At 43.5% G+C, this 24,992-nt stretch overlaps 1 protein-coding gene across 2 annotated transcripts in view; it reads left to right on the plus strand.

The window, feature by feature from the left end:
* Window positions 1-219: 219 nt before the first annotated feature.
* The window catches only part of LOC311248040 (spermatid perinuclear RNA-binding protein-like), a gene marked incomplete at its 3' end in the record, with an annotated part of 79,168 nt that continues 54,395 nt past the window's right edge, over window positions 220-24,992 (plus strand). For both annotated transcript variants that reach the window (XM_084337958.1, XM_084337957.1), the window contains exons 1-2: window positions 220-328; window positions 24,493-24,652. In XM_084337958.1, coding sequence (XP_084194084.1) covers window positions 24,650-24,652 — 3 coding nt within the window. In that variant the 5' untranslated portion in view covers window positions 220-328; window positions 24,493-24,649. The remainder of the gene's footprint in view (window positions 329-24,492; window positions 24,653-24,992) is intronic.

The raw sequence follows: 24,992 nt of genomic DNA on the forward strand, positions 1-24,992 counted from the left end.
ACTCACTCGAGAGTAGACATGTATCCTCCTCCTCACCTGAATAGCCTTGCCTTGCGTGGGGGGGGGGGGCGTTTGTATTTTCGCACCGTTGCAATCTCAATGCGCGTGCGCAAACGCTACCTCCGGAGCTCGCTGACAGCGGACCGTTGTGTTGCCTTTAAGTCCACGCTGTGTGTCCCGTCGACGGTGCTGTCCTGGACCCACCGAGAGGAGAACCACGGACTATCCTTTTGAGAAAACAAAGTGCTTTCTGAGACACATGCGAGGGTCAGCTCGTTTATTAATTAACACCACAGTCTCTGCCCCTGGTTCAAGAACTGATCAATCTGTAAGTACAGTAGCAAACGTTACGCGCTTTTATGACAGTTTTTGTCGGTGTCGCGGGAGGGATGAATGGATCACACACACGGCTGGAATTATATCGCTGCTTGCAACTTCAAATGCTCCTTTAGTGTGGTGTGGTTATTGCTTCATTCATTTTTACGTTATTGTATGAAATGCATGTATAATTATTTAAACTAATCAATATCGTGTTTTGCGAGGTGTCAAGGTTTATATATTTTGAACCACAACTTTTCAATGGGCCCCTACAACCGAGCACATGTTAAAAATCGTTAGCTAACGTTAGTTGCTGCAGGGCCAGTCCCAGTGTATTGTTGTGCCATTTGTTGTTGCCGTTGTAAGATAAAAGCTGTTGAGTTTAAACGAGTACGTTAATATACGTATACACTTTTCGCCTGAAATGTAAGTAGTATATATATAGCCCCCTAGCTAATTGAGGACTTTCACAGAATGTTTGTGTAGTTCTCGGTCTTCCAACATGGCTGCCTGTAACATAGCAACCATTGTTTTCTACATGGCAATGGAAGAGACAACGGTTGCTACAGTATACTGTGTAGATATTGGAGAAATATAACGAAACATAATAATTTGTTGTCTTATTACAGGATCTAAACAAGTCATAGTGAAACAATAATATCTTGCTTTTCCAGTGTTTACCTAGTACTGTACCACTTCACAGAAATGAGGCATTCACAGAAATTAGGCAGTGAGAAGTTCATCACATCATAATTGTTGTTGCACACTTGTTTATTTAAACAATTACATTCTGTGTAGTATTGTATATACAGGGGACTGACCTATATCAAATGTAGGCTATACTAAAATAAAAATAGACTGATATTGCAAATGATCACATGAATATTGCATTGATGTTGACATTTATATTTTGACACCGGTAATTTAAGAAAAACAAAGTGAGACAGTCAACGCTGCTTTCTACAGTTTGCATTGTGTTGGGAAATGAGAGGCAGGCGGCTGTTTACCTGTTGATTGAAGGTGCATTTACCAAAACCTGTAAAACATCCTCCCATCGGTGGTGCCGTGTCAGCTTTCAGATCGGTGTGTGTTGCAGGGTAAGCAGAGGGCACAGACTAGCGGGTGCTGCTCTTCACCTCTGGAATGAAAATAGAAATAGCAACATGAGCCTAATTTCCCATGGCTCCCCGGGACTACCTACCTAAAGTGTTTGTTTACGAGGCTCGAGTGCTGGACTAGTGTGACATTTTGTTTTTCAATTAGTGTGATGTGGCGACGGCGTCCTGCGTGTTTAGGAAGATGCAACTGTTTTCTCAACCCTGGACCTTTGCAAAGGCTCGGGTACATCCATGTCAAAGTCAAGAGAATCACTTTTTTTTGGTCCTTTTTGTAATTTGAGCTTTTTTTATGTAGACTAGTAGCCTACCATTACTTGTGTAGTTCACGGTTCTTCTGTGGGCCTTGATGTAAGCCTGCCTTGTAGCCTACAGTATGACGCCCTCAGCACTATCGGTGTGTTCCAGCCTTTCCATGCCCAAGGCTTTTCTACTCAGTCAGAAGGGACTGTTATTGGGAAAGCCATCGCGTGGTAATTTATAACTGAAACCATAGCTGCCATGGCTCACTATTGGCAGTATCCTGCGATGCAAGTGTGCAAGGTTCGGGACTCGGGATGCTTTCTCTGTCTCTCCCTGACGGGGAAAGTCTCTGGCATTGCATTTCAGAGAGTGCATTTGTAGCATGGCTACATGGCGGTCGAGTGGATATCACAAGGAGCTCGTTTGAGAAATCTGTTGTCTTTCAGATGGCGCAGTGCTTGGTTTCAGTCAGTTGGAATGGCTGCATCCATTGGTGTGTGTAACTGAGAGCAGCTGTTAGGGTAACACTGTGAAACACAAGCTGAGTATTACCTTGCCTGCTGCCATCAGCGGACCCATCCCTCTTGCCTCATTTCAACTCGCCCCCCCCTCCCTGCCCCATTTTCATTGAGGCAGGGCCGTCTCTATCAAGTGCATGTTGCTCTATCTATAGAACGGAGAGAAAGTAATCTTATTTAGAAAAACACAAGACTACAACGGAAATGAGTCCAGCCAGGCAGTGGCATCCCATCTTCGACTTTGACCCGTCTGAAATAAATGCCTTTCTGTCCCGGAGACGGCAGGTTGATATGAGTGTCCCTGAGGGGGCCTCTCTCTCCACTCCCTGAACTCCACAGTTTTTAATGTGTTCTGAAAACAGAAGGGTGTGGGCAGATGAAATCCTGCACCTGTAGTGATGTTTCCATTAGCGTGTGTGCCTGTAGTCTGTAGCCGCGGCGTCTGTTTCATATAGTCACCTAATCCCCTCGTGGAGTTCCATTCATAGGGCCGGTGTGTTTGGCTTCGGGGCAAACTGGCAAACCGACCCAAGATGAATAGGTCCACCACCTGATTGTTCTCAAATTTAGAGACAAATCCCCATCCAGTCAATGCACTCCCCTTCAAGGAGAAATCCACCCTGAATTTCAATTTGTGAATATGAAGAACACGTCTCTTCATAAAGCTGAACGAGGGAGAGACCATTGATTCGGGAGTAGCAGGTGTGAAAAAGTGACCATAGCTCGGCTGAGAAAGTGCCGATCGACTCGGGATTGGTCTCTCCGTGTTCAGGAGACTCGCGTGTAGCCTATAAAAGTATATTGGATCATGTCTCCAGCACCCCCACAGCCGTAGCTACAACCACTTAATGTCGAGGCTGAAGGCTCTCATCCACATTCATTAATTTTCTCCCCCCGCTCTCTCCTCCATGAGCTCAATGTAACGCGGAAGTGCAGTGGTCTATACTGTAGTGATGATGATGTCATCAAGAGACTAGTCCTGAAGCCGCTCCATAGACTGTGAATAGTGGCACAACACCTAGGGCAGTGGTTCCCAAAGTGGGGTCGTGAGCCGCCGCGGCAGGGGGGTCGCCAGATGATTTAAAAAATAAATAAATATATATATATTTTTTTTAATGCAGTCAGGCCACTGAACTCCAGTGTTTCTAGTTGCAGCAGCGCAATAGTTAGATAACCTAGGTGGGGAACAACCAGGAGATCACTGCAACTCACACAAGTTGGAGAACTATCTCTCTCTCTCTCTCTCTTGCTCACACACACACAAAGGGAGCCACATGTGATTGGTGGAGGTGGGACCCTTACAAAAAACAAAAAATCCATCAAAATCAGTGTTGTTGCTATCATTGACACATGCTAGCCTGTAATAATCCCCCCCAGAAAAATCTACTTTGCATTTGATATATTGCAAATATATGCCATCACACACACTGGCATTTAAAGGGTTAGAATTATAAAATGAATATACGGTGTTATGATCAGGGCTGAAGTTGAATAAAAGATTGTACATTACAAAAAAACAGAAAATACATTGTTGCTAATCATATATGCTAGCCTGTTTTTTAACAATAATTTGTGATGCCATCACAAACACTGGCATTTAACACTTTCAGTGCCCAGCAGGGGGCGCACATTTAGTGCTTGAATGCCCACCATCTGCCCGTCGCTTATCAATGACTCATTTCCAGTCAACATTGTCGAAGCGGATTGTTTTTTTATCGGTTCATTTCCGTTTTATAGCATTTTGAAAAGCCCTCGTTTTCAAGGGGAAAAAAAAGATTCCATGATAATCGCCCTGTACTGTAATATTCTAGAACGTTGTCACTTTTCGGCCTATTTATGAATAGTTTTCAAATAAACGCTTGATTATCGATAGTATATGTGTACGTGTGCACGCTGGTGCCGCAAGCTGAAAATCGATTCTCTCAGTTCCTAGGGGAAAAGCTTATATCTCCGTGAAAACAGGTCTGATTATCCTAAGACTGGTAAAATAGATTCCATACCTGAGATCAGATGGTAATGGTATCCAAATGGATTATTCCAATTCCTGATCGCCATTCCAAAAATCGATCCTTTTATTGATCCCACGCGTATACTGTAAAACACATATTACACGCTGTGCTGAGGGTCCAGAATGAATCTGATCGGCTCCGGTTACATGCGTGAGAAGTAAAATGTGGATTCCGGAGTTTTTTTTTTCTTATCTATTTTCATTGAGTCGAATCCAAAAGGGTGCATTACCATCTGGGAGACGATAGGGGGCGCTTTTTTCACATCTGAGCGCCTGGCGGGGCAGGTTTACCAACGGTAGACTCGGTTGATGAAATATGAATTCAGATCGCTAATAAAAAATAAAAATAAAACAGAATTCTCGTGATGGGCATTCAGGGGGCGGGCTGATAACCCGAGATATCTCGTGATGGGCATTCAAAGTGTTAAAGGGTACAAATAAAAAAATTCCTGCACCAGAATGCAGGAAATGAAGTCTTTGTAACAAAGAAATTCCTGGTGGGGGACCCCCAGACCCTCCGCTGGCCTGACTGGGGCTATATTTCACACTATATTTCCTGGCCTGAATGATTTCCCCAGTCCGGCCGTGATTAAAAGCCTCCAATGCTTATTAGTGTGTGTGCGTTTGAACGTTTGCATGTTTCAACCATACATTTCAATTTATATATAATTTTTTATTTTTTTTTAAGCCCCTATAATCGCGGCTCTCTGACACCGTTATTTCGGGGGTCGCGGCCTGAAAACTTTGGGAACCCCTGACCTAGGGGACACTATGATGATGGTAGTACCCATGGCACTTTACCCTAATTGGGATATGGGTAAATGTTCTGACCCAGAGCTGTTAAGACCTCCATTTAGCATTTGGATGTAATGGCTAGGGCTGCAACGATTAGTCGACATAATCGACGACGTCGATTATAAAAAATCGTCAACGAGAAATTGTTGCGTCGATTAGTCATTAAAAAAAAAAAAAAACGTTTTAATTTTTAATTTTTTTTTGCACTACCTATCTTTGTGAGAGTGGCTTCTCAGGGTTCCAGACAACATCATAACATGATGATCCCATAGCAAATTTTGGACATTGAAAACATTGTTCCCCTGCAGGAGATGATGATCAGACTAGACACACAATACATTACACACGCACTCCTCTCACTCACACACAGCGATCAGAGTAAGACACACACATACACACTCCTCTCACTCACACACAGCGATCAGAGTAAGACACACACACACATACACACTCCTCTCACTCACACACAGCGATCAGAGTAAGACACACACACATTCACACTCCTCTCTCTCACACACAGCGATCAGAGTAAGACACACACACATAAACAAATTACACAGTACACACCTCTCACTCACACAGCGATCAGAGTAAGACACACACACAAATTACACAGTACACACACTCCTCTCACTCACACAGCGATCAGAGTAAGACACACACACATACACACACACACACGGACTCCTCTCACACACAGCAAACAAAAGTTATTTAAAGTACACTTCCACTTTAATTTGTATTATTTAATTTATTTATCTTGTTATGAGTGATTGCTGTATTGTTCTTCAAATAAATTTTCATTTAAAGTGGCTTAAAGATCCAAATTCAAATGTTTCATGAGTCATTATTTTAATTTGCTATGGGATCATCATGTTATGATGTTGTTGTTTGGTCCTGACAAGAGTCTCAAAGTCTGGGGTGATGGTAGACAAGCAACTCTGAGGTCATGCTCAATGTCCAATCTGTTCCTCTGCTCTGTCTTCAGCTGGACCAGAGCTGAGAAGCCACTTTCACAAAGATAAGTAATTAAAAAAAAAAAAAAAGAAAAAAAAAAATTGTTGTTTACATTGGTTTTCGATTAGTCGACTAATCGAAAAAATAATCGGCAGATTAGTCGACTACCAAATTAGTCATTAGTTGCAGCCCTAGTAATGGCTAAAACTAAATTCTACAAGCCCCCCCCAAAAATTCTGTCACCAATTCACTTGTCAATAGGCCAATTCCAAAAAGTGTCGCTTCATGACATCGCAAACTCAAGTGTTCAATTCTTGATGCATTTATTTATTTACCAGGGACAATGCACATTAATCAACATTTCAGTTTCCACAACAATGTAAATGTTGAGTTATGAACTAATGAGCTAATTTTCATCTGTAGTCCCTGGGCAGGTCATGACAAATTTATGACCTAATGGTATCACTACAATGCTTCAACAAGTAGAGTATGCAAAGGCAGCCAGTGCCAGAGATGAGGTAGTATGATTATTCAAGATGCTTTAAGCCATATATCTTTTATGTTTTAAAGGTTAGGTAATTAAGTAATCTTGAATTTCCCCAAGGGGATTAGTGCTCTCTCTTAATTCAATAGGTAGACTATTCCAGTAGTGGGTGTCTCCGACTGTGTGTTTGCCCAAACTTGCTTCGTCTGTGTTGCACAACAACAACACAGTCCCCTCTGGTAGTTACCCTGGTTGCCCCGGTTGCCCCGCTGCTGCTATCCTTTTGCATTATGCACTGGCTCAGCACTCGAGTGTGTATCTAGACCCACGTTACAAGATATTACTGCCGGAGGAATTTCCTCGATGCACCGAGCGCCACTTCCGGTTTGGCTTGGAGTGTAACTCGCCCGACATCCACCAGGCGGCGGTATTGAGGCGTTGCAATATCAGACAGGGTCCACCTGCAGTCCCGGAGGGAGGCTGGATGAATTATGAATGCCATGGCGAAAAAATGAAATATGGATCCCAAAAACGAGTTGACTCGTTTCTGGCGCACAACACATGGCGGGCAATAACGACTCGAGTATACTAGTTTTTGGCGTCCAATGTGTTAAGAGGTTAAAGATGATGCAAGCATCTGTAAAATGTTTAAATGTCTAAATTAAATAAGTTGTACTTTGTATTACAGTATATGGCAATGGTGATAGCTATTGGGCTTTCGGTCAAGTTTTTTAGTGTCTGTTTGTAAAGGGAGTCGATTAGTTTGAGTCGTCATGCTTGCTTGTGACCAGCTTGTAAAACGGTATGCTACTTGGGAAATACCATAGCACGCATAACGAGGTTGGCTGCCTCTGATGTTAGATATGGTTTTACGTGTATACCTAAAATTAGCCAGGTTGAATTTGATAGTGCTGCTGGCCACCTTTTTGACATGCTTTTTAAAGAGACAAGCAGGTTTAAGATCTCCCACCATATACTATTAAGTGCAACATGGTTCAGTGAGGAGGTGGTCTAGCTCTTATTGTTTCAGTAGTCTCACTGAAATAGACTCCCAGAGAGAAGCTTCCTTCTTGTTTCAGTCTCACTGAAATAGACTCCCAGAGAGAAGCTTCCTTCTTGTTTCAGTCTCACTGAAATAGACTCCCAGAGAGAAGCTTCCTTCTTGTTTCAGTCTCACTGAAATAGACTCCCAGAGAGAAGCTTCCTTCTTGTTTCAGTCTCACTGAAATAGACTCCCAGAGAGAAGCTTCCTTCTTGTTTCAGTCTCACTTAGGGATGCCCCGATCGATCGGCCAGCGATCGGTATCGGTCGATATTCAGTATAAATATGAGATTGGTGAATTCCGATAATGCTTTATTTTCGCCGATCGTGAAAACCCATCGCAGACACGTGCGAAAAACATGATCCAATTCTCAGCGGAGTTCTCACTCGCTGACTTCTCTCTGCTGCACACTGCTCCTCCCCCTCCCAGACCCGTCATGTCAACAAGCTCCGGCAATAGTCTAGTGCATGAGACCTCCGTGAGCTAACGTTAGCTACCTAGCTAACGTTACTGTTTAAACAAAATGACCCAGTCAACTATTCACTTTTTAGTTTAATACATGAGGCATTGTCTAACGTTATCTAGCTGGCTAGCTACCGATAGCTCCTGATATCAACGTCTGGCATTCGTTTTCGCAGTTGTTGGCTAGCGGTGGCTAACTAGTTATTGTTGTTCAGTGAGCTAACGTTAGCTACCTAGCTAACGTTACTGTTTAAACAAAATAAACTATTCACTTTAGTTTAATACATGAGGCGTTGTCTAACGTTATCTAGCCGGCTAGCAGTAGCTACAGATAGCTCCTGATATCAATGTCTTATAACATAATTGACATCATTCATTTTTGCAGCTGTTGGCTAATTAGCTATCGTCATTCATAACTGAACACTGCGAACATCTTATAAGTTTCAGTTCATAGGAAAATACTTTGACTATAAATTAACTTAGATACTGTTATGCTTAACACCCAGTACTATTCACTTTACTTAATTTCTAAGATTAGATTAGATAATTTAGACCGGACTTTGAGTGCCTGTGTTAGACCTACAGTATAATACTGCCAGCTGCTAGCTATAAGAAAACCAAAAACGATCGGTATCGGCAGTAGGGATGCCCCGATCACGTTTTTTGCCACCGATACCGATCACAGATCGTCTTGAGCCATATCGGCCGATACCGATCCGATATCGATAGTTTTTGATAAAAAAAGAAAAGAAATTATTTTATATATATAAATATATATATATTTTTTTATAAATAATTATTATTATATAATTATACTTGTAGTTGTATTATCTGCGAGACATCGCCACCACGCAACAAGTCAAAATGCTCGCTATCTCCACTGTCTGTGTATACTCTGCTTTGATCAAATCACATTCAGCATGCCCTCAGGAGGGTATATCTGCGGCTCTGCAGATATACCCTAGGCTCTGCAGATATACCCTACTCCCTCAGCTAGCCCCGTTTGTGACTGCGATGCAAGCCGGGGCTCGAATACGCATCGAATCACTGTTATAAGACATTGATATCAGGAGCTATCTGTAGCTACTGCTAGCCGGCTATATAACGTTAAGACAACGCCTCAGTGAACTATTTAGTTTAATGGGACGTTTCGTTTTGAACAGTGAGCTAACGTGAGCTAACGTGAGCTATCATGCACGTCTACTAGACTATTGCTGGAGCATTTGTTGATATCAGGAGCTATTAAACTATACTGTATTAAAGGGGAACTCCAACATTTTGGGAAATTAGCTTATTTAACATCTTCCCTGGAGTTAGACAAGAAGATACATACCTTTTTTGTCTCTGTGCGTGCATTTTAGCTTTGGGAATAGACGCTCCGTTAGCATAGCTTAGCTTCATCACTGGAAGTGAGGCAGGACAGTAGCCTTACAGTGCCTTACAGTGTATTGCAAGGTCTGACATTGACCAAATTTGATATGCATGACCTTGGTGGGCTCTAGGTCAACTCCTGAAAAGGGGGTCAATGTCAGACCTTGCAATCAAAAGTTAGGGGGCGCACTGAAATTATGGCAAGGGTTATTAGCCCCCTAACTTTTTTTTTTTTTTTTTGTCTGTATGCCCTGCTATTGGTTATATTATACCTTACAATAAATATGGTCAATAACACTTAGAATCTGTAAAGTATGCAGTATACATAAGATACCATAACTGGCATGATATACGTCATACGTTATACGTTGTAGTCTGTGCAGGTTAGGTGGTAAGACACATAAGTGATCAGACATTCCTAGCAGTTCTCGAGTTCTGCTGCCGCTAGTTCTCCGGCCGCTGGCAGTGGCCCCTGTCCTACACTGCAGACTGCCTCAGGGGCCCCAACTTTATTTGCCCTTTATATGTTCCCCTTAGGACTCATAAGCACATTTAAGGGTGTTTCATATCATTGTTATGCAGACGATATCCCGCTGTTTCTCTTTTAACCCCAACAACATTGAGAAAATTTGCATCCTGCAGGAGTGTCTGTCTGCCATTGAGGAATGGATGTCGAGTAGCTTCCTCCAACTTAATGCGGCAAAGACTGACGTTTTAATTATAGCTGCGGACAATATTGCCTAATAAATCTTATGGGACCGCTCAAGGGAAATGTTCATTCAAATATTTCAACTCTTGGCGTAACCTTTGATCAGTCGGATGCAACATGTTAAATCCCTGACCCGCACCCGTTTCCTCCACCTCAGGAATATAGCTAAACTCCGATCTATTTCATTACATGCAGAGCTGGAAATGTCTGTTCACACGACAATCAAGGCTGGACTAGTATTCTGGTCTTAGTATTATTCACCTACAGAGCCTTCCACAGTCAAGACCCTGCTTACATCTCAGACCTTATGCACTCTGTGCATTCCTGCTGGGAAGGGTGCTATAGAAATAAGGTTTTACTTACTGTTGTGGAGCCTGATGGCCGCCTTGCTAGCAGTGGTAACGTTAGCTAGCTGCGCGAGCAACGCTGAACTTCATGTACCGGTGCGCACGGTGATTGTGCCTCAGGGTGGGATATGGTACGCTGGCTCAAGCAGGTGTATCATTTGACTAAATCCTTCGCAGTCAACCATACCGATCATGTCGTTTTCGATAAATGCGCAGACTGACTTATTTTTCGGCCCATTGTGAGTCACAGCTCAGAATCACACACCTCAATGGTCTCATACAACGCTTCTCTTAGTCTTTCATGTTTTTTTCCCTCTCTTATTTTCCAGACACAGGGCTCTACACTAACCTTTTTCCCAAGGAGCTTTTGTATGTTGTAGTGTTGTCACGATACCAACATTTTGACTTCGATACAAGGTAATGGAATATATTATTAGATGATCATGACAGAACATGGAAAATTCTTTATATTCTTTCATTCATTATAATTTAAACGCTATTGAAATGTAAATAATATAATTATTCTGTTACAGCTGCTGAGCTATATACTATAGCTACTGAGCGAGAGAGACTCTCAGCCCCCCCTTCCCTCACTATTGGATGCCTCTGAGAATTCCCAGGGATAGCTTACAGTAGTTAGCGTTAGCATGTTAGCTTAGTTAGAGTTAGCAGCTAACATTAAAAGGTTTAGCGAGACGTGGGTAATGTATACAGGACTGGCGAGCATGCAAAGCATGTTAGACCATTGGACCCGTTGCTCGCAGAGTTTTCGTTGCACATAGAAACAGCGTGACTCGCGAGATGAGTTGTTACAGAGCTGGTCCGCGCTGCTCTGTGTATAATATGAAATGACAATTGCGCGTTGACACGGCCACTACGCAAAACTATTACTCGCACACTGTGCTCCTAAATAATGTTTCTGTTTTTAGGGGCAAATGCTAGTGAAATGCTCCTACTGTAGAGCCCTGAGACACAGAGGTGGTTGCCTCCTCATCATAGTTATATTGCGCCCTCTATCTCTGTTCATTGAAACATGCGTTGAAAATAGACTATTCTACTGATGTAATAAGAAGTCCACCACCAGCTCCTTGGTCTTGCTGATGTTGAGTTGGAGGTGGTTGCTATCGCTCCACCCCACAAAGCTCTCCACCAGGGCTCTGTACTCATCCTCATTGTCGTCTGTGATGTAATTTACAATGGAGGAGTCGTGGCACCCGCTTCAGTTATGGCAGAAGTCTGAGGTGTAGAGGGTGAACAGGAAGTGTTGCTCACCAGCACATGATTGGTGGGGGGAGGGGTTAGGGGAGGCTACTCTGGTCAAATCCCGCCCACACCTCTCTGGTGTTATTGGCCTGTAAATCATCCCTCCAGCCTGTGTCTGTAGCTGTCCTTGGCTGCCTTTAGCTCCTGTTTGAGCTCCTTTTGGACAGCCTTGGCCTGCTCTGTGTCCCCTGCCATGAAGGCCCTCTTTTTCCTGTTTAGCAGGTGTTAAATGTCCTTATCAATCCAGGGTTTATTGTTGGGAAAGCCGCGTACAAATGGCGGATAGCTGTGCGTATTCCCCCTCAAAATTGATATCCAGAAATCAGCCAGCGGCTTGGACTGAAACACAGTTTTTAAGGTTCGTCACTTGATTTAATCTGGGAAATACTTTTTAAACCGTTTAAGAAGGGCTTGGAGGTGAGTTATAGACATCTTCACTGTGTTAACTTTCCTCCATAAATCCATCAAGCTCTGGAAAGATATAAATCCGGCCCATTTCTACTCCAGTGCTCGAGTAGGCAGCGAGCTGGGACGCATTCTCCGTCAGAAACAAGCGCTTATCATCCCGCAGCTCAAACGGGTGTCGCGCGTGCCGTGCCCTAGCGTGCAGTATGTAGGAAATCCATAGGCTGAATATGATTTATTATCAGCATTTTATTTCAAAAGTATTTCTTTTACCAGTTTAATGTATTTTAATTGTTTTTAATTATAGGCCTATTTTACACATTCTATGAAATCAATACACTCTGGAACTCATCTTGCGACCCCCCCCCCCCCCCCCGGCTGCTCGCGACCCCTCTAGAAAAATTAAGCACAAAAACATTATTCAGAATGGTATGGGATCTCTGAGGAAGGGAGCTGGCATTTTTTCCCAAGGGAGTGGCAAGCGTATCCAGCTAACTTAAGTAATCCTGCGCCGGAGCAGGTTCAAGTTTATCGATGTGTTGCTATAGTGATTCAGCCAAACTTGCTTCGTGGAACCGAAAAGCCTGACTTATGTCAAGTTATCCTGAAAATTATCCGGCTAACTCAGTTAGCCACGTACGAGGAACAGGGCCCAGATGTTACCTTGTTGTTATGAAGCTAGAGTATTAGCAGGTAAATGAAATACATTTACCTCATACACAGCTGTGTTGTGTATGAGAAGGGAATTATCAAACTGTAAAACCCCATATTGAGCTGGAAATAAAGCACCATACAGAAAAGGAAACCCCTTTCTTCCCTACATTACTTCATGACGGATCGGTACATTATGTTGAACTTGATCCACCACAATAGAACATATTAAATGGCTTACATAAGTCTAACCAGCTAGCACTAACGTTAGCTTTTTTGTTTAGAAAAAGCTCACGCCAACTTATGAGGCTGTAACAGATTGGTGAGACTAAACAAAAAAGACTAAATCAAAACTAAACAAAAAATACTAAAATGAAAATGCTCAGACCTGTAGTTGACTAAAACTTGACTAAACGAAAAATAGATAAAGGTGACTAAATATGATAAACGAAAAAGAGCATTTGAGACATGACTAAGATTAAAACTAAAATTAAAAATAGCTCACGAAATTAAGGTCGCTTTCACACAGGGGATGACTATCGGACCAGAATTCGATAGTCCGGTTTTTCGGGTGTGTGTGAATGCGCGTCGAACTCGGTCCGCGGACCAAACACACGAACTCTGGTCCACCTGAAAACGTAGGTCTCGGTTTGCTTCAACGGACCAAACTCGGACCAAATATAGGAAGTGCTTATTATTACCACTGCGCACGGCATTCACTGCAAAACAAGCACACTGCATCTATCTATCTATCTATCTATCTATCTATCTATCTATCTATCTATCTATCTATCTATCTATCTATCTATCTATCTATCTATCTATCTATCTATCTATCTATCTATCTATCTATCTATCTATCTATCTATCTATCTATCTATCTATCTATCTATCTATCTATCTATCTAACTGTGCATCTTGGATAGAAGGAAGAAAAAACGCGGCTTAGTATTTTATTACCGAGGCGCTCGGCATTCACTGCAAAACAAGCACACTGTACACATATGGGCAGAAGACCAAATAAAACGGCTACTTGTGGGCACTCATAAAAATGCTGTGTACAAGTTGTTTAGCGAGAGGATGGTGGTAATGGGCTTCAATAGAACAATGGATCAATGTCACGTCAAAATAAACAACTCCGCCTCCGCTGATCTGGAGGGCTCGCAGTCCACACACAGACACACACACGCGCGCACGCACACACAGGCTCGCAGCCACACACACATTTCCGTCCAATAGACGAGCGCCCTTTTCGACCGCGTGACATTGTTCAGAAAGTTCGGTGCGCCTGACAAATTGCTATGAGAACGCAGACGAACCAAATGAAGAATGCAACAATGTTGCAACTTCAGCACCAGAACCGCACCGAGTCCACAAACTATATGTGAAAGCGACCCAACACTGTTGTCCAGCTCCTACCTCTCACCTGGAACCCAAAAACAGGAATCTTGACGACAAGTCAACACAAAAGTAAGAAAATATATTGAATGTTGAATTAATAGCGTGTTTTGCTTTAAGTTAAGTGTGATTTATATCGCAACTTGGATTGTTCCGAAGCAACTAAGTCAACGCGTGAATGCAGCTGACATGAATGCATAGGGGAATAGGAGCGAGTGTTTTAATGCAACTGATCTCCATTTTGACGCAAATGCAAATAAATCAGAATCGTCGTCATTTAGAAATGAGATCGCATACGTCTATGAATCGAGATCTAATTTATTTTTAGGATTAATCGTGCATCCCCTACTTGTGAGTGGTTATCAGGTACACACACACACACACCACACACCACACACCACACACCACACACACACACACATCAACCATCCCTCAGCCATCTGACCAGAACCCTGTGCTTCAGTGGGATGTGTTTACGAGAGGTGACAGACTGGGACTGCTGTTCATTCATGCATTGGCACATGATGTCTCCATTACCTGCCCGAGACACAATGATGCCTCCCAGTGATAAGGCTACACACACACACACACACACACACACACACACACACACACACACACACACACACCTGTCCTCCACGTAGGCTCTGAGACAGACAGTCTCTTGTGAGTCAGTGCCTAATGCAAGAGTGTTTTGTTTTCGACATCTCTCTGGAGCGGTGGGGAATGGGCATGCTCTCCGATACTGCTTTCAGGAGCGCACAGGGGATAAAAGCATTGTGCTTACTTGGATACTTTCCGGCCCACAGCGCAGGCGGCGCAAATCCATTAATGCTCACGAAGGCCCTAATCCTTGCTTTACAAAACCGACGACGGCAAAATAAAATGACCATCGCTTTTTAACTATGAAGCTGATGTTTCAGAATCATAACAAAGCAGGGTATTATTTCTGGCTCTGTGGCGGGAGGCAGCAGGACCTCACGGGTCTACGCTCTCTGGGTGCTACCGATGGACATGTGACCCACCGGCCACCAGCCACAGCTTGTGAGCTTCCTCTGGGGGAGGAGGTGGCCTGTAGACAGAAATAACATGCAAATAGCTGCTTGAATGTACCGAGGCTCATGAGACTGTTAAAACGAATGGGGCTTGTGAGGCCATGAGGACGGCTGATGTATATGGAACACTTGGGTCTACTCAAGCACTTTGCCAGACTCCTAATCTCACCTGGCTGGCTCTAAAAGAAAGAGGTAGGATCGTCCCGGTGCGGAGTGACACCTCGTTAATGAATAGCTGCAGTGTCTCATCTGTCTCTCCAGAAAACAGGCCTGTAGTCCAGGGTTTCCGTTAGAATTTTTTTTTGCAGGTCTGAGTGTCCGGTAGATTTCAATCTACCGGACAAATGGGATAAATTCCGGTCAGAGTTTATTGAGCTTAAAAACAATTGATAGACCTATATAAAGAATGACATCATCAAGGCATTTATAATATTTTAACTTAAAACTAGGCTACTTTTGCGTATCAGTCATTAATATATTCCAAATAAAATAAGTCCCTCGAGACTTCGTGCTGCTGCTGCCGACTTGAGGTGTCGGTGGGCAGTCTGCCCGACCTTAATAAACAGCAGTCTGTTATAATCACATTTTTATGAGCTAACTAATTCCGTTATATTGGACATTTGTATTAATTATATCAAGCGAAGAACTGAGAAATTTGGCACCGCTGTGTCAGCGCGAGCTGGCTGCTGATATATTTACGTGAAGCATGGAGCACTTGGAGCAGGCAGAGCAGAGCAGTGGTGTCAGCAGCGCCCCCACCCAACAGCTGAATTGCCAATGGCTGAATTGGAGTACTGCACCCTGCCAAGCCATGCTTCACGTAAATATATCAGCAGCCAGCTCGCGCTGACAGCAGGATGTCATTATTAGACCGGCTGCTTGGTGAGATTGTTTCGTTCATCGCATAGGCTATATAATTTTAGCCTATTTTAATACAATTCAAATAATCTAATTGTGTTTAGAGGGAATTATTTTCACCGGACATTATGACCGGAGAGATTAAATATGTCGGACTTCAACAGATTTTGCCAGTCAAATACCGGTAATTACCGGCTAACGGAAACGCTGCTGTAGTCTGAAAAGCATTAGCGTGAAGAAGGACGGGTGTTAATTGATATGAACATTTATTTTTTGGTAACGGTTCAAATTCACACACGCATCATTATCCTTACAACCACCTCGGTGCTTAGTCTGTCTAGTCACTCTAGTGTCTATCACTTCCCTTTTATCACAGTGAGGTCTGGGTACAGTCAGATTTTAACCCACTTGTCTCCTCGTTGGCCCTGGTGCTGCTGCCGGGCTGTGATAATATGTGGCGTGTGGAGCATTCTGTGAGATTAAACATAACCCTCCCTGTCCCTACACAACACTGGCCTCCACAGACAGCTTTGTCCCGTCTGCCTCCCCTCCACACACATGCAGCTCACTCTGTGCCAGCTGAGGCTCTCGTTTACAGTCCGTTTTACTGGCTGTTCACCATGAGTCGGACATCTCGGACACACTAATTCACCCAAATCCAATCAACTGAGAATTAGCATGAACAATAAATAATGTACCCTGCTCCAAATAGTCATAGTGGCCAAGGTTATCACTTGGTGGTATGAGGCGCCGGCTGTGCCGTGTTGTGAATAAATTACGTTATCAAATAAATACAGAATAACGAGAATCCCTACAGAACCCACACTGGCATTAACACAATCCCGCCCAAGCACGGAGATCTCCGTGTTTCGAGTCCATGCGTTGTGGACAGAGGCACGGATAAATCCGTGGGAAGTTGTTATTGCTTTTATTCCATTTTAATAACGTATTCAAGGTCGCCGAGCGGCACTGCAGATTTACCCTACTCTATGAATTTGACAAGGTGCAATACCGGCCAGATCCTCTTAGGGGCGCTATCGCGATAATGCAGTGTGCCCTGTGGCGGAACGGATCAGTCTTTTTTTCTTTCAATGGAGATTTCAGTTAGCAGGATTCTAGATGTGCAGCATGTAGCTTGGATTACGTTTTGGATCGCAGATTTCACCATGCAATAAGGGGATTTATCATCAGCCAATGGACATATCGATCTACCAGATGGCGATCGATAACGGGAAAATGCTCGGGGACATCCCACCGGACCACGGTAGGATCTTTTTCACGTAAAGTACATCCCGATCGGGCCTTGTTTTGATAGCCAACCAGGCGTTCGGCTAATGAGGCTAACGCGGTTATTGGTAATCGATTATCAGAAACGACGTCCCCCGCCCCCCCCCCCCCCCCCCCCCCCCCCTTTCATGCATACATGCGTGAGCAGGGACCGAAACTAAAGCCCGCCGCCCGCCAGGGGCGCTCAGTTGTTACCTTTGGCGCTTGACACTTAGAGGGTGTGGCGTGTAGACGTGTAGTTCATAACGATACTCTTATTTTGATTGTGCGAGTACAGATTATAGCCTCTCTCGTCTTTTTTTTTCTCCGCCGCGAGATCGTTAAAAAACTACAAGTCCCACATTGCACTCAAGTCAACGGTCCAATCACAGTAGAGTGACGTGACTAGTTTCATGAGAAAGAAAGCAAATGACCAATCGGAAGCTCTCATTTGGCTTGTTTACTTCCTGAAACGCCACCATTGCGATATGCGGGCAGTCTGCTCTGTCTGTTACTGTTTAAACAATGACCCAGTCAACTATTCACTTTTAGTTTAATACATGACGAGGCATTGTCTAACGGTATCTAGCTGGCTAGCTACTGATAGCTGCTGATATCAACAAATGCTCCAGCAATAGTCGACTCGAGTGCATAATACCTCCGTTCCCTCGTTAGCTAGCTCACATTAGCTAGCTTCCGTTAGATCTATCTGTCCCAGTAAACTAAATTGTCTTAACGTTATCTACCGGGCTAGCAGTAGCTACAGATAGCTCCTGATATCAATGTCTTATAACATTGATTGAATGCGTATTCTAGCTGAGGGCATGTTGAATGTGATTTGACAAAAGAACCGTAGCGTTATACCAATAGGGTCCAGCTGCATCGCCGGAGAATCCTTGCATACTGAATGTAGGGTCTAGCTGAATATAGGGTCTAGCTGCAGGGCCGGAGAATCCTTGCTGGAGCTGGAGGCTACTCAAGTATACACACAGACAGTGGAGCTGTTTGCAGATAGCGAGCATTTTGACTTATGTGGCGATGTCTCGCAGATAATACAACTACAAGTATGATTATATAATATATATTTTATTTAATTTTTTTTTTATATAAAATATATATATCTTTTTTTTAATCAAACAAAATTTGGCAGGTAAGAAATATGCTTGGCGGGTAGATTCTTCCCATCTACCCGCCACTGGCCGGTGAGTCAAAAAGTTAATTTCGCTCCCTGTGCGTGAGGATCGTACTGATCATATGCAGTTTGAGTTTTAACTGGAGCGTATCTATAACCGAAATGCCATTGGATTTAACGTTATTAGCTATTAGCCCTGTATCTCGACTTCCAGAAAATATACTAGTCCCAAATCCCGTATAACGCTTATATTCACGGCGCTATAAAATGAGAACCTATTGATGAATTTTTGTTTTCTTTAAGCCATTTTGAAGGGACGGTTTATGGACTCAATTGACAATGAGAATGGACAGATAGCAATACTATAAAGTATAGATTTATCTGTACAAACAGCCCCACGTTTGTTTACATTCCCCGGTCCTCTTGACATTAATTAGACTCATCCCAATGGCCCCGAATGTGTTAATGGAATGTACAACTTCAACGCAATAAATACACCTGGAATCATGACTGGACATCAATCTGTGTGTGTGTGTTTCTGTGTCTACTGCGTAGGATCACTCCCATACCCTACCTGTGAAGTAACGTGCAAGGTAACAGGACATTGGAACATGAAAATGTGCCGTTACACTTGGATTATGATGTTTGGTCATCTGTTACGCTAACCACACAACGAGCCGTGTGCGATTCCTGTCCCGCCTGGTGTCTGAAGGCCCAACTATGACGCTTGAGTGTCGAATTGATGGTGATCGATGCTTGGCCCGAGGGTAGCCTCGCTCGAGACCTGACGCGCAGCTGGCCAAGATTTAACATGTGCGTTAGGACGGTGTGGACAATGGTCTTCTTAGTGTCACGGAGATGGGAGCCGCAATAGACTGAAGTTGAAGTCTAATTCGACCTCAATGCTGCCGACTGTCCAGAAGGATGATACAGGGCATCATTTGGAGCCCCCTGCTTCTAACATAAATGCCCAGCTCGCCTCATAAACGTTGCCTGCAGTGAAATTGACCTAAATAAACACAGCCTAAAATAAACCTCCCAGTTCGTATCAACCTCCCCCCAAACGGAGGACAGGAAAACGGGTTGGAAGGCCTGGAGTAGATATTATGGGAAGACCAACCTGAATTGTGTGACTTTTTGTCCCCCCTTTTTGTTTACCAGAGAACATTCAAATGGACTGACCATCTGTGCCCACTCTCTCTCCCTGACTAAAGCCAGTAATGTAGTCAGACTGTCAGAGTGCTGCATTTGTATGGCCTGGCCACTAAACCGTAATTAGGCTAAATTAATTTTCTCTACTTTAACGTTCATTGCTGTGAACACTTGTTTTTGTGATATGATGATGTTAACTATGAGTGAACACAACACTCAAACTTACCATCTTTAGATAATAAAGTACTCAACCTCTATTGTCTTTAACTATGAATGAACAACACAACTCCTACCATCTTTAGATAATAAAGTACTCAACCTCTACTGTCTTTAATTAGGTTTTGGGTTGTCAAGATGAAAAGCTTTCTTTAATAGGTATATATACTGTATATATATAGAAAGGAACATTAGGACTCTTCTTTGCTCAGGCCTGTTGTGTAGGAGTGCTTTCACACTACTGACTGGGTCTTTATGAATCTGCATTGTCTTTTTGCCCCATGCTGTGCGTACCATCTGCTGTTACTGCAGCACTTGTCAAAAGTCCTTAAAAAGGCATTACTGTATAATCACCTCTCTCTCTTCAGGGGTTAAAAAGGTGTCTTTTTGTTTTGATCTTTGCTGAAATTGCGGCAGCATAACAAACTAGTACACATACTATTTTTGTACATACTGAAACAATGTTAGCCCACAATGCTGTGCCACGTCATTGTTGCATGCAAGTAACGTTACCCAAACGAGCTGTGTGGCCAAAAAAGGTAAAACATACAAACGCACAACGGCAGCTAGATGGGGAAATCACCGGATTGTGATCGAAATGTCCGGCAGCATGGCTACATGAGTAGAGCTCCGGACTCATGACCGGAAGACCACCGATTCGAGCCCCGGTCAAGGCCGTCGGAAAGTGGTGGTGGTGGTGTTGTTGTCCAGCAGGGGGCACTCTGTCCTCTGACTAGTCAGTAACAATGCCCCTGTTACGGTGATGTGGACACCGTACAGCTGTGAGTGCCGTCCTTCGGATGAGACTCTAAACCGAGGTCCTGACTGAATCTCGGTCGTTAAAGAACCCAGGACACCTATCGCAAAGAGTAGGGGGCTCCCCGACGTTCCTGGCCAAATTCCCAATCAGGTCTCTGACATCAAGGCCACCTAATCATCTTAATTGGCTGATATCAATCCCTGTCTCCTGAGCCGTTCAGCCATTGTGTAGTGCGATGTGTGCCTGGTGCCAGTGTATGGCAGCCATTGAGCCTGCATAGTCCAAGGTTGGGTGCTACCAGTGATGGTGAAGGAGGCCATTTTTCCACCCTACATTGTGGGGAGAGCTTTGAGTGTCTAGAAATTCACTATATAAATATAATAGATTATTATTATCGGCACAGTTTTGCTCATCGGACTGATAAAATCAATAAAAGAAATCACTACCACGAGCCCAGTGTTCCTCATCGCATCGATACCGATATGGTCACCATATCATTCCTAACTAGGCTTGTGCTCTGACGTTGAGAGGTCACGGTGGTTGAGAGGTCACATGGTTGAGAGGTCACAGTGGTTGAGAGGTCACGGTGGTTGAGAGGTCACATGGTTGAGAGGTCACAGTGGTTGAGAGGTCACGGTGGTTGAGAGGTCACAGTGGTTGAGAGGTCACGGTGGTTGAGAGGTCACGGTGGTTGAGAGGTCACATGGTTGAGAGGTCACGGTGGTTGAGAGGTCACAGCCAGGGGTGCAGTCGTAATATCAGAACTGCCTGGACGCCACGTGCACGCGCATACATGTTCCCTCGCGTGTGCACAGACCAGCTCAAGCAAACCCCCCACAGGGCTTGTATTTTGGTCTTGCACTTCTTTCTTTGTTATGCTATGCAAATACTAGGTGATAAGTGCCGGGTACTTGGCGCACGGTGCGACAGTAGAGTGAAAGTTGTGAACCCACTTTTGTGTGCGCGCGCGTGCACATCCGTGCGCGCACTTCTGCTCAGCGAACTGCTAGGACGGCGTGGTACAGAGTAGAGTTGTTCCGATACCGATACCAGTATCGGAAATGCCGCCGATACTGCCTAAAATGCTGGTATCGGTATCGGCGAGTACCCTCTAATGTTGCGCTCCGATACCATATGACGTAATTTATCAACAACACTGCGGACGTTGGGCTCTGTAGATATACCCTACTCGCTGAGTGAGCATTATAAAACAAACGTGTGCTTAATCGACCGTGAATTAAAGTGTCAATTGCCATTTGTCATTTTAACAGCAGAGCAGATACTTTCTTAAAATGCCATCGTCCCGACAGAGCGCTGTTGACAGGGAGCTCTGATGAGTTCGCTTGGTGGCTGGTGTTATTAGCATTGAACAGCTAACCGAAAGCTAGCTTTGACGTTACCTTGGCTAAAGTTGGGGCTAGGCCTGCCGCGATAAGCAATAAATCGATTAATTGCTGCGATAATTAAAATGAATGCAATGATTTTGACGGGCGCGATTAATTGCTATTTGCGCGTTTGTTTTAATGAGGCGGAACCAGTGCCCCTCAGTCACTGTCCGTGTTGGGAGGCGGGCCGCTGACGTTACTAGAGTACAGCACGGGAGCTCCGTGGGGCAACGCCACATAGACATTTCTCAATAGTGTTGCTCCTTTTAACCAAGTAGCATTATTTGTAGTGTAACGTTAGCTATTTTTAGACCCAAGTAGTTACTCGCTACTGCCCGGAGAAACTGGACTGCTAAATAAAGATTAAAGATCTAGCGTTCGTTGATGCTCATTCAATGCTAACAACATTAGCTACAAACGAAATACAACGTATAGCATAGCTACAAGTACAACACAGAATAACGTTAATACAATTACATGCATCATTGTTTACAATTAACGGGTGGGGCTAGTCAAAGGACTGGACACGGGGACAAGTTAAACATGAATTAATTTATTATAACACTCCGGTAGTTTCGAGTCGTGCTGCAGTGCTTACGCACCACAGCTATTATATTATATACTGCTTTGACGCTTCCTCCTCATCGTTGATTGCCTGTAGTAGCTGCATCTAACGTTAGTAGCTAACGTTAAAACTAACCTAAAGTTAGTTGTTCACCAACAATTTGTTTTATCATTAGCTCAAAAACATCATATCATTAGCCCAAGTTGTCGGCTCATAGTTTCTGCTTAGGATAATCACAACAATACTTCCGGTCCGGTCGGTGGGCTTCAAAATAAAAGTCTAAACACCGGAAAAGACGGAGCGGTGGGCTTCAAAATAAAAGTTTGGGGAAATAAATTTCAAAAAAAAAATTCTCTAACCGGTCGCAATAATATCGCTTATCGCGATATTTTCGGGGGCAATTAATCGCCCAGCAAAATGTGTTATCGTGGCAGGCCTAGTTGGGGCTATTCATAATCCAACAATAATGGCTGCAGACCTGCAAGCAAAGTACAGCAAGTTGGCAAAGGAGTATTCCAAGTTAAATCACAATGTCACCAGTAACGTTACAGTCTTCTATGGTCTTTCCATATACCGGTAGCTCCTGCTAGCTAACCTAGCTCACGGTAACGTCGTCATTGCACAATTGCACGTCGCGTACACAATTAATGACATGTTGCGGACAGCCATATCGGCGACAATGTTTAGCTTTTAGTGCCAAATGATAAGAGTCTGAGGCGGAGTCTCAAAAGAGAATGTTGAATATTTATTGTGCAAAAATCACAACAGTTCCTCTGCTACTTCAACGGAGCCTTGTAGACTGAGTAGGGTATATCTGCAGAGCCACTGGGTAGCGAGTGCAAAGCGAGTGGATCATTGGAGTAGGGTATATCTGCAGTGCTGCAGCCCCATACTCATTGATTAATGATACTAATACAAATCTATACAATCACCTGTTGAATAAATACCATTACTTTCTAGTTATTAGTAAAAAACAGTATATATAAAACAGTATCTGTAAAAAAATATATATATATATATAATTTATATACGTTTTTTTTTTTTTTTTTATTATATATATGTATGCACTGGTATCGGATAAGTATCGGTATCGGCCGATACCCAAAGCTTAGGTATCGGAATCGGATCGGAAAGGAAAAAATGGTATCGGAACATCTCTAGTACCGAGTGGTACCACCACTGCATCACTGGTCACGGCGGTTGAGAACAGGGTGTCCGGGAAGATGGGTCCATGTAGCACAACTCAGTTAGCCACAATTTCAGTGTGTCCGTCTGTAATAGTAATAATTAACGTTGCATTACCTCCACTCTGTCTGTACTGCAACAGTTATCTCTCTCATTGAATGGCAGATTTCTTGAGGAAAAAAGTGGTTTCGGCTGCTCAACCAGGGTGGCTTGAGTATTTTGGTCCATGCAACACAACGGCTAGCAACAATTTTAAACATGTCCGTCCATATTGATAGTCTATTGAACGTTACACAACAGTACAAACGCAAACCATTTTTTATTTTATTTTTTTTAATCTTTTTAGATAAAGCTAAGGTAGCTGTAACACAACAAATGTTACTCTAGTCCATGTTTGTTTTCCTGGTTCACGCATGCATGCATGCACACACACCACACGCACATCTCACAAGTCCAACTGCATTGCAAAAGTAAACACACACAACCCTAAAGGAATTTCAGAGAGACTCCTATGTTTGAGCTAGATTTCTGTTTTCAGTGGCAAAATCAACCACTTTTACTGGACGTACGTCACTTGTAACCAAATAAAAATGAGAACGAATTATTTTCACAGGACAGTATGACTGGAGAGATAAAACCGTCAGACATCAACAGATTTTGCCAGTTAAAAATGTTTAATTACCAACGGAATAACGGAAACCCTGGTTGAGAGAGTAACATTGATGCACAGCCGTGCTCCGGAAGTTGTATGATTAACATTATGCTTAGGCCTGTTTTGTGAAATGATTGTCAAAATGTTTTATTTTTCTCTTGTTCCTCTAATGTCCTCAGTTAGACTCTGTCGAACAACAACAGTGCACCACCGGGCTGAGAGGACATCTGAAGAGCTAGAGGTGACTGCATGAAGAGGTGGAGTTACGGGACCCCGGTCCTGACCTAGACCCAGACCCCTCCCACTGACACGTCCCCCCCCTTCCCCGTCCCAGACATGGTGAGCTCCCTATTAATGCCTCTTTTAGTCTGATCGTCTGTTTATCTGTGTCTTTCCCCTTGAAGTCGTATGAACGCCTCTGTTACACATGTTGTAACGGCCTGTACGTTCCCTGTACGTTCCCTGTATGTCTTAATTGGCAAGGCTACTTCATCTTGAGTACCCATCAATATCAAGCGCTAAATGAGTATTTATCATGATATATGGGCCTTTCGATCCAGGCTGGTTAAGATGTTGTATGTGTCTTCTCTAATTAAATGACATCCTTCCACCCAGTCCCGTCCTGTAATGTAATTTAGACGGGACATTGATTTCTACAGTGTCAAATAGCAGAGCGCTG

The sequence above is a fragment of the Notolepis coatsorum genome (genome assembly GCF_963971535.1).
Source record: "Notolepis coatsorum genome assembly, chromosome: 2".
In the NCBI taxonomy this organism is placed as follows: Eukaryota; Metazoa; Chordata; class Actinopteri; order Aulopiformes; family Paralepididae; genus Notolepis; species Notolepis coatsorum.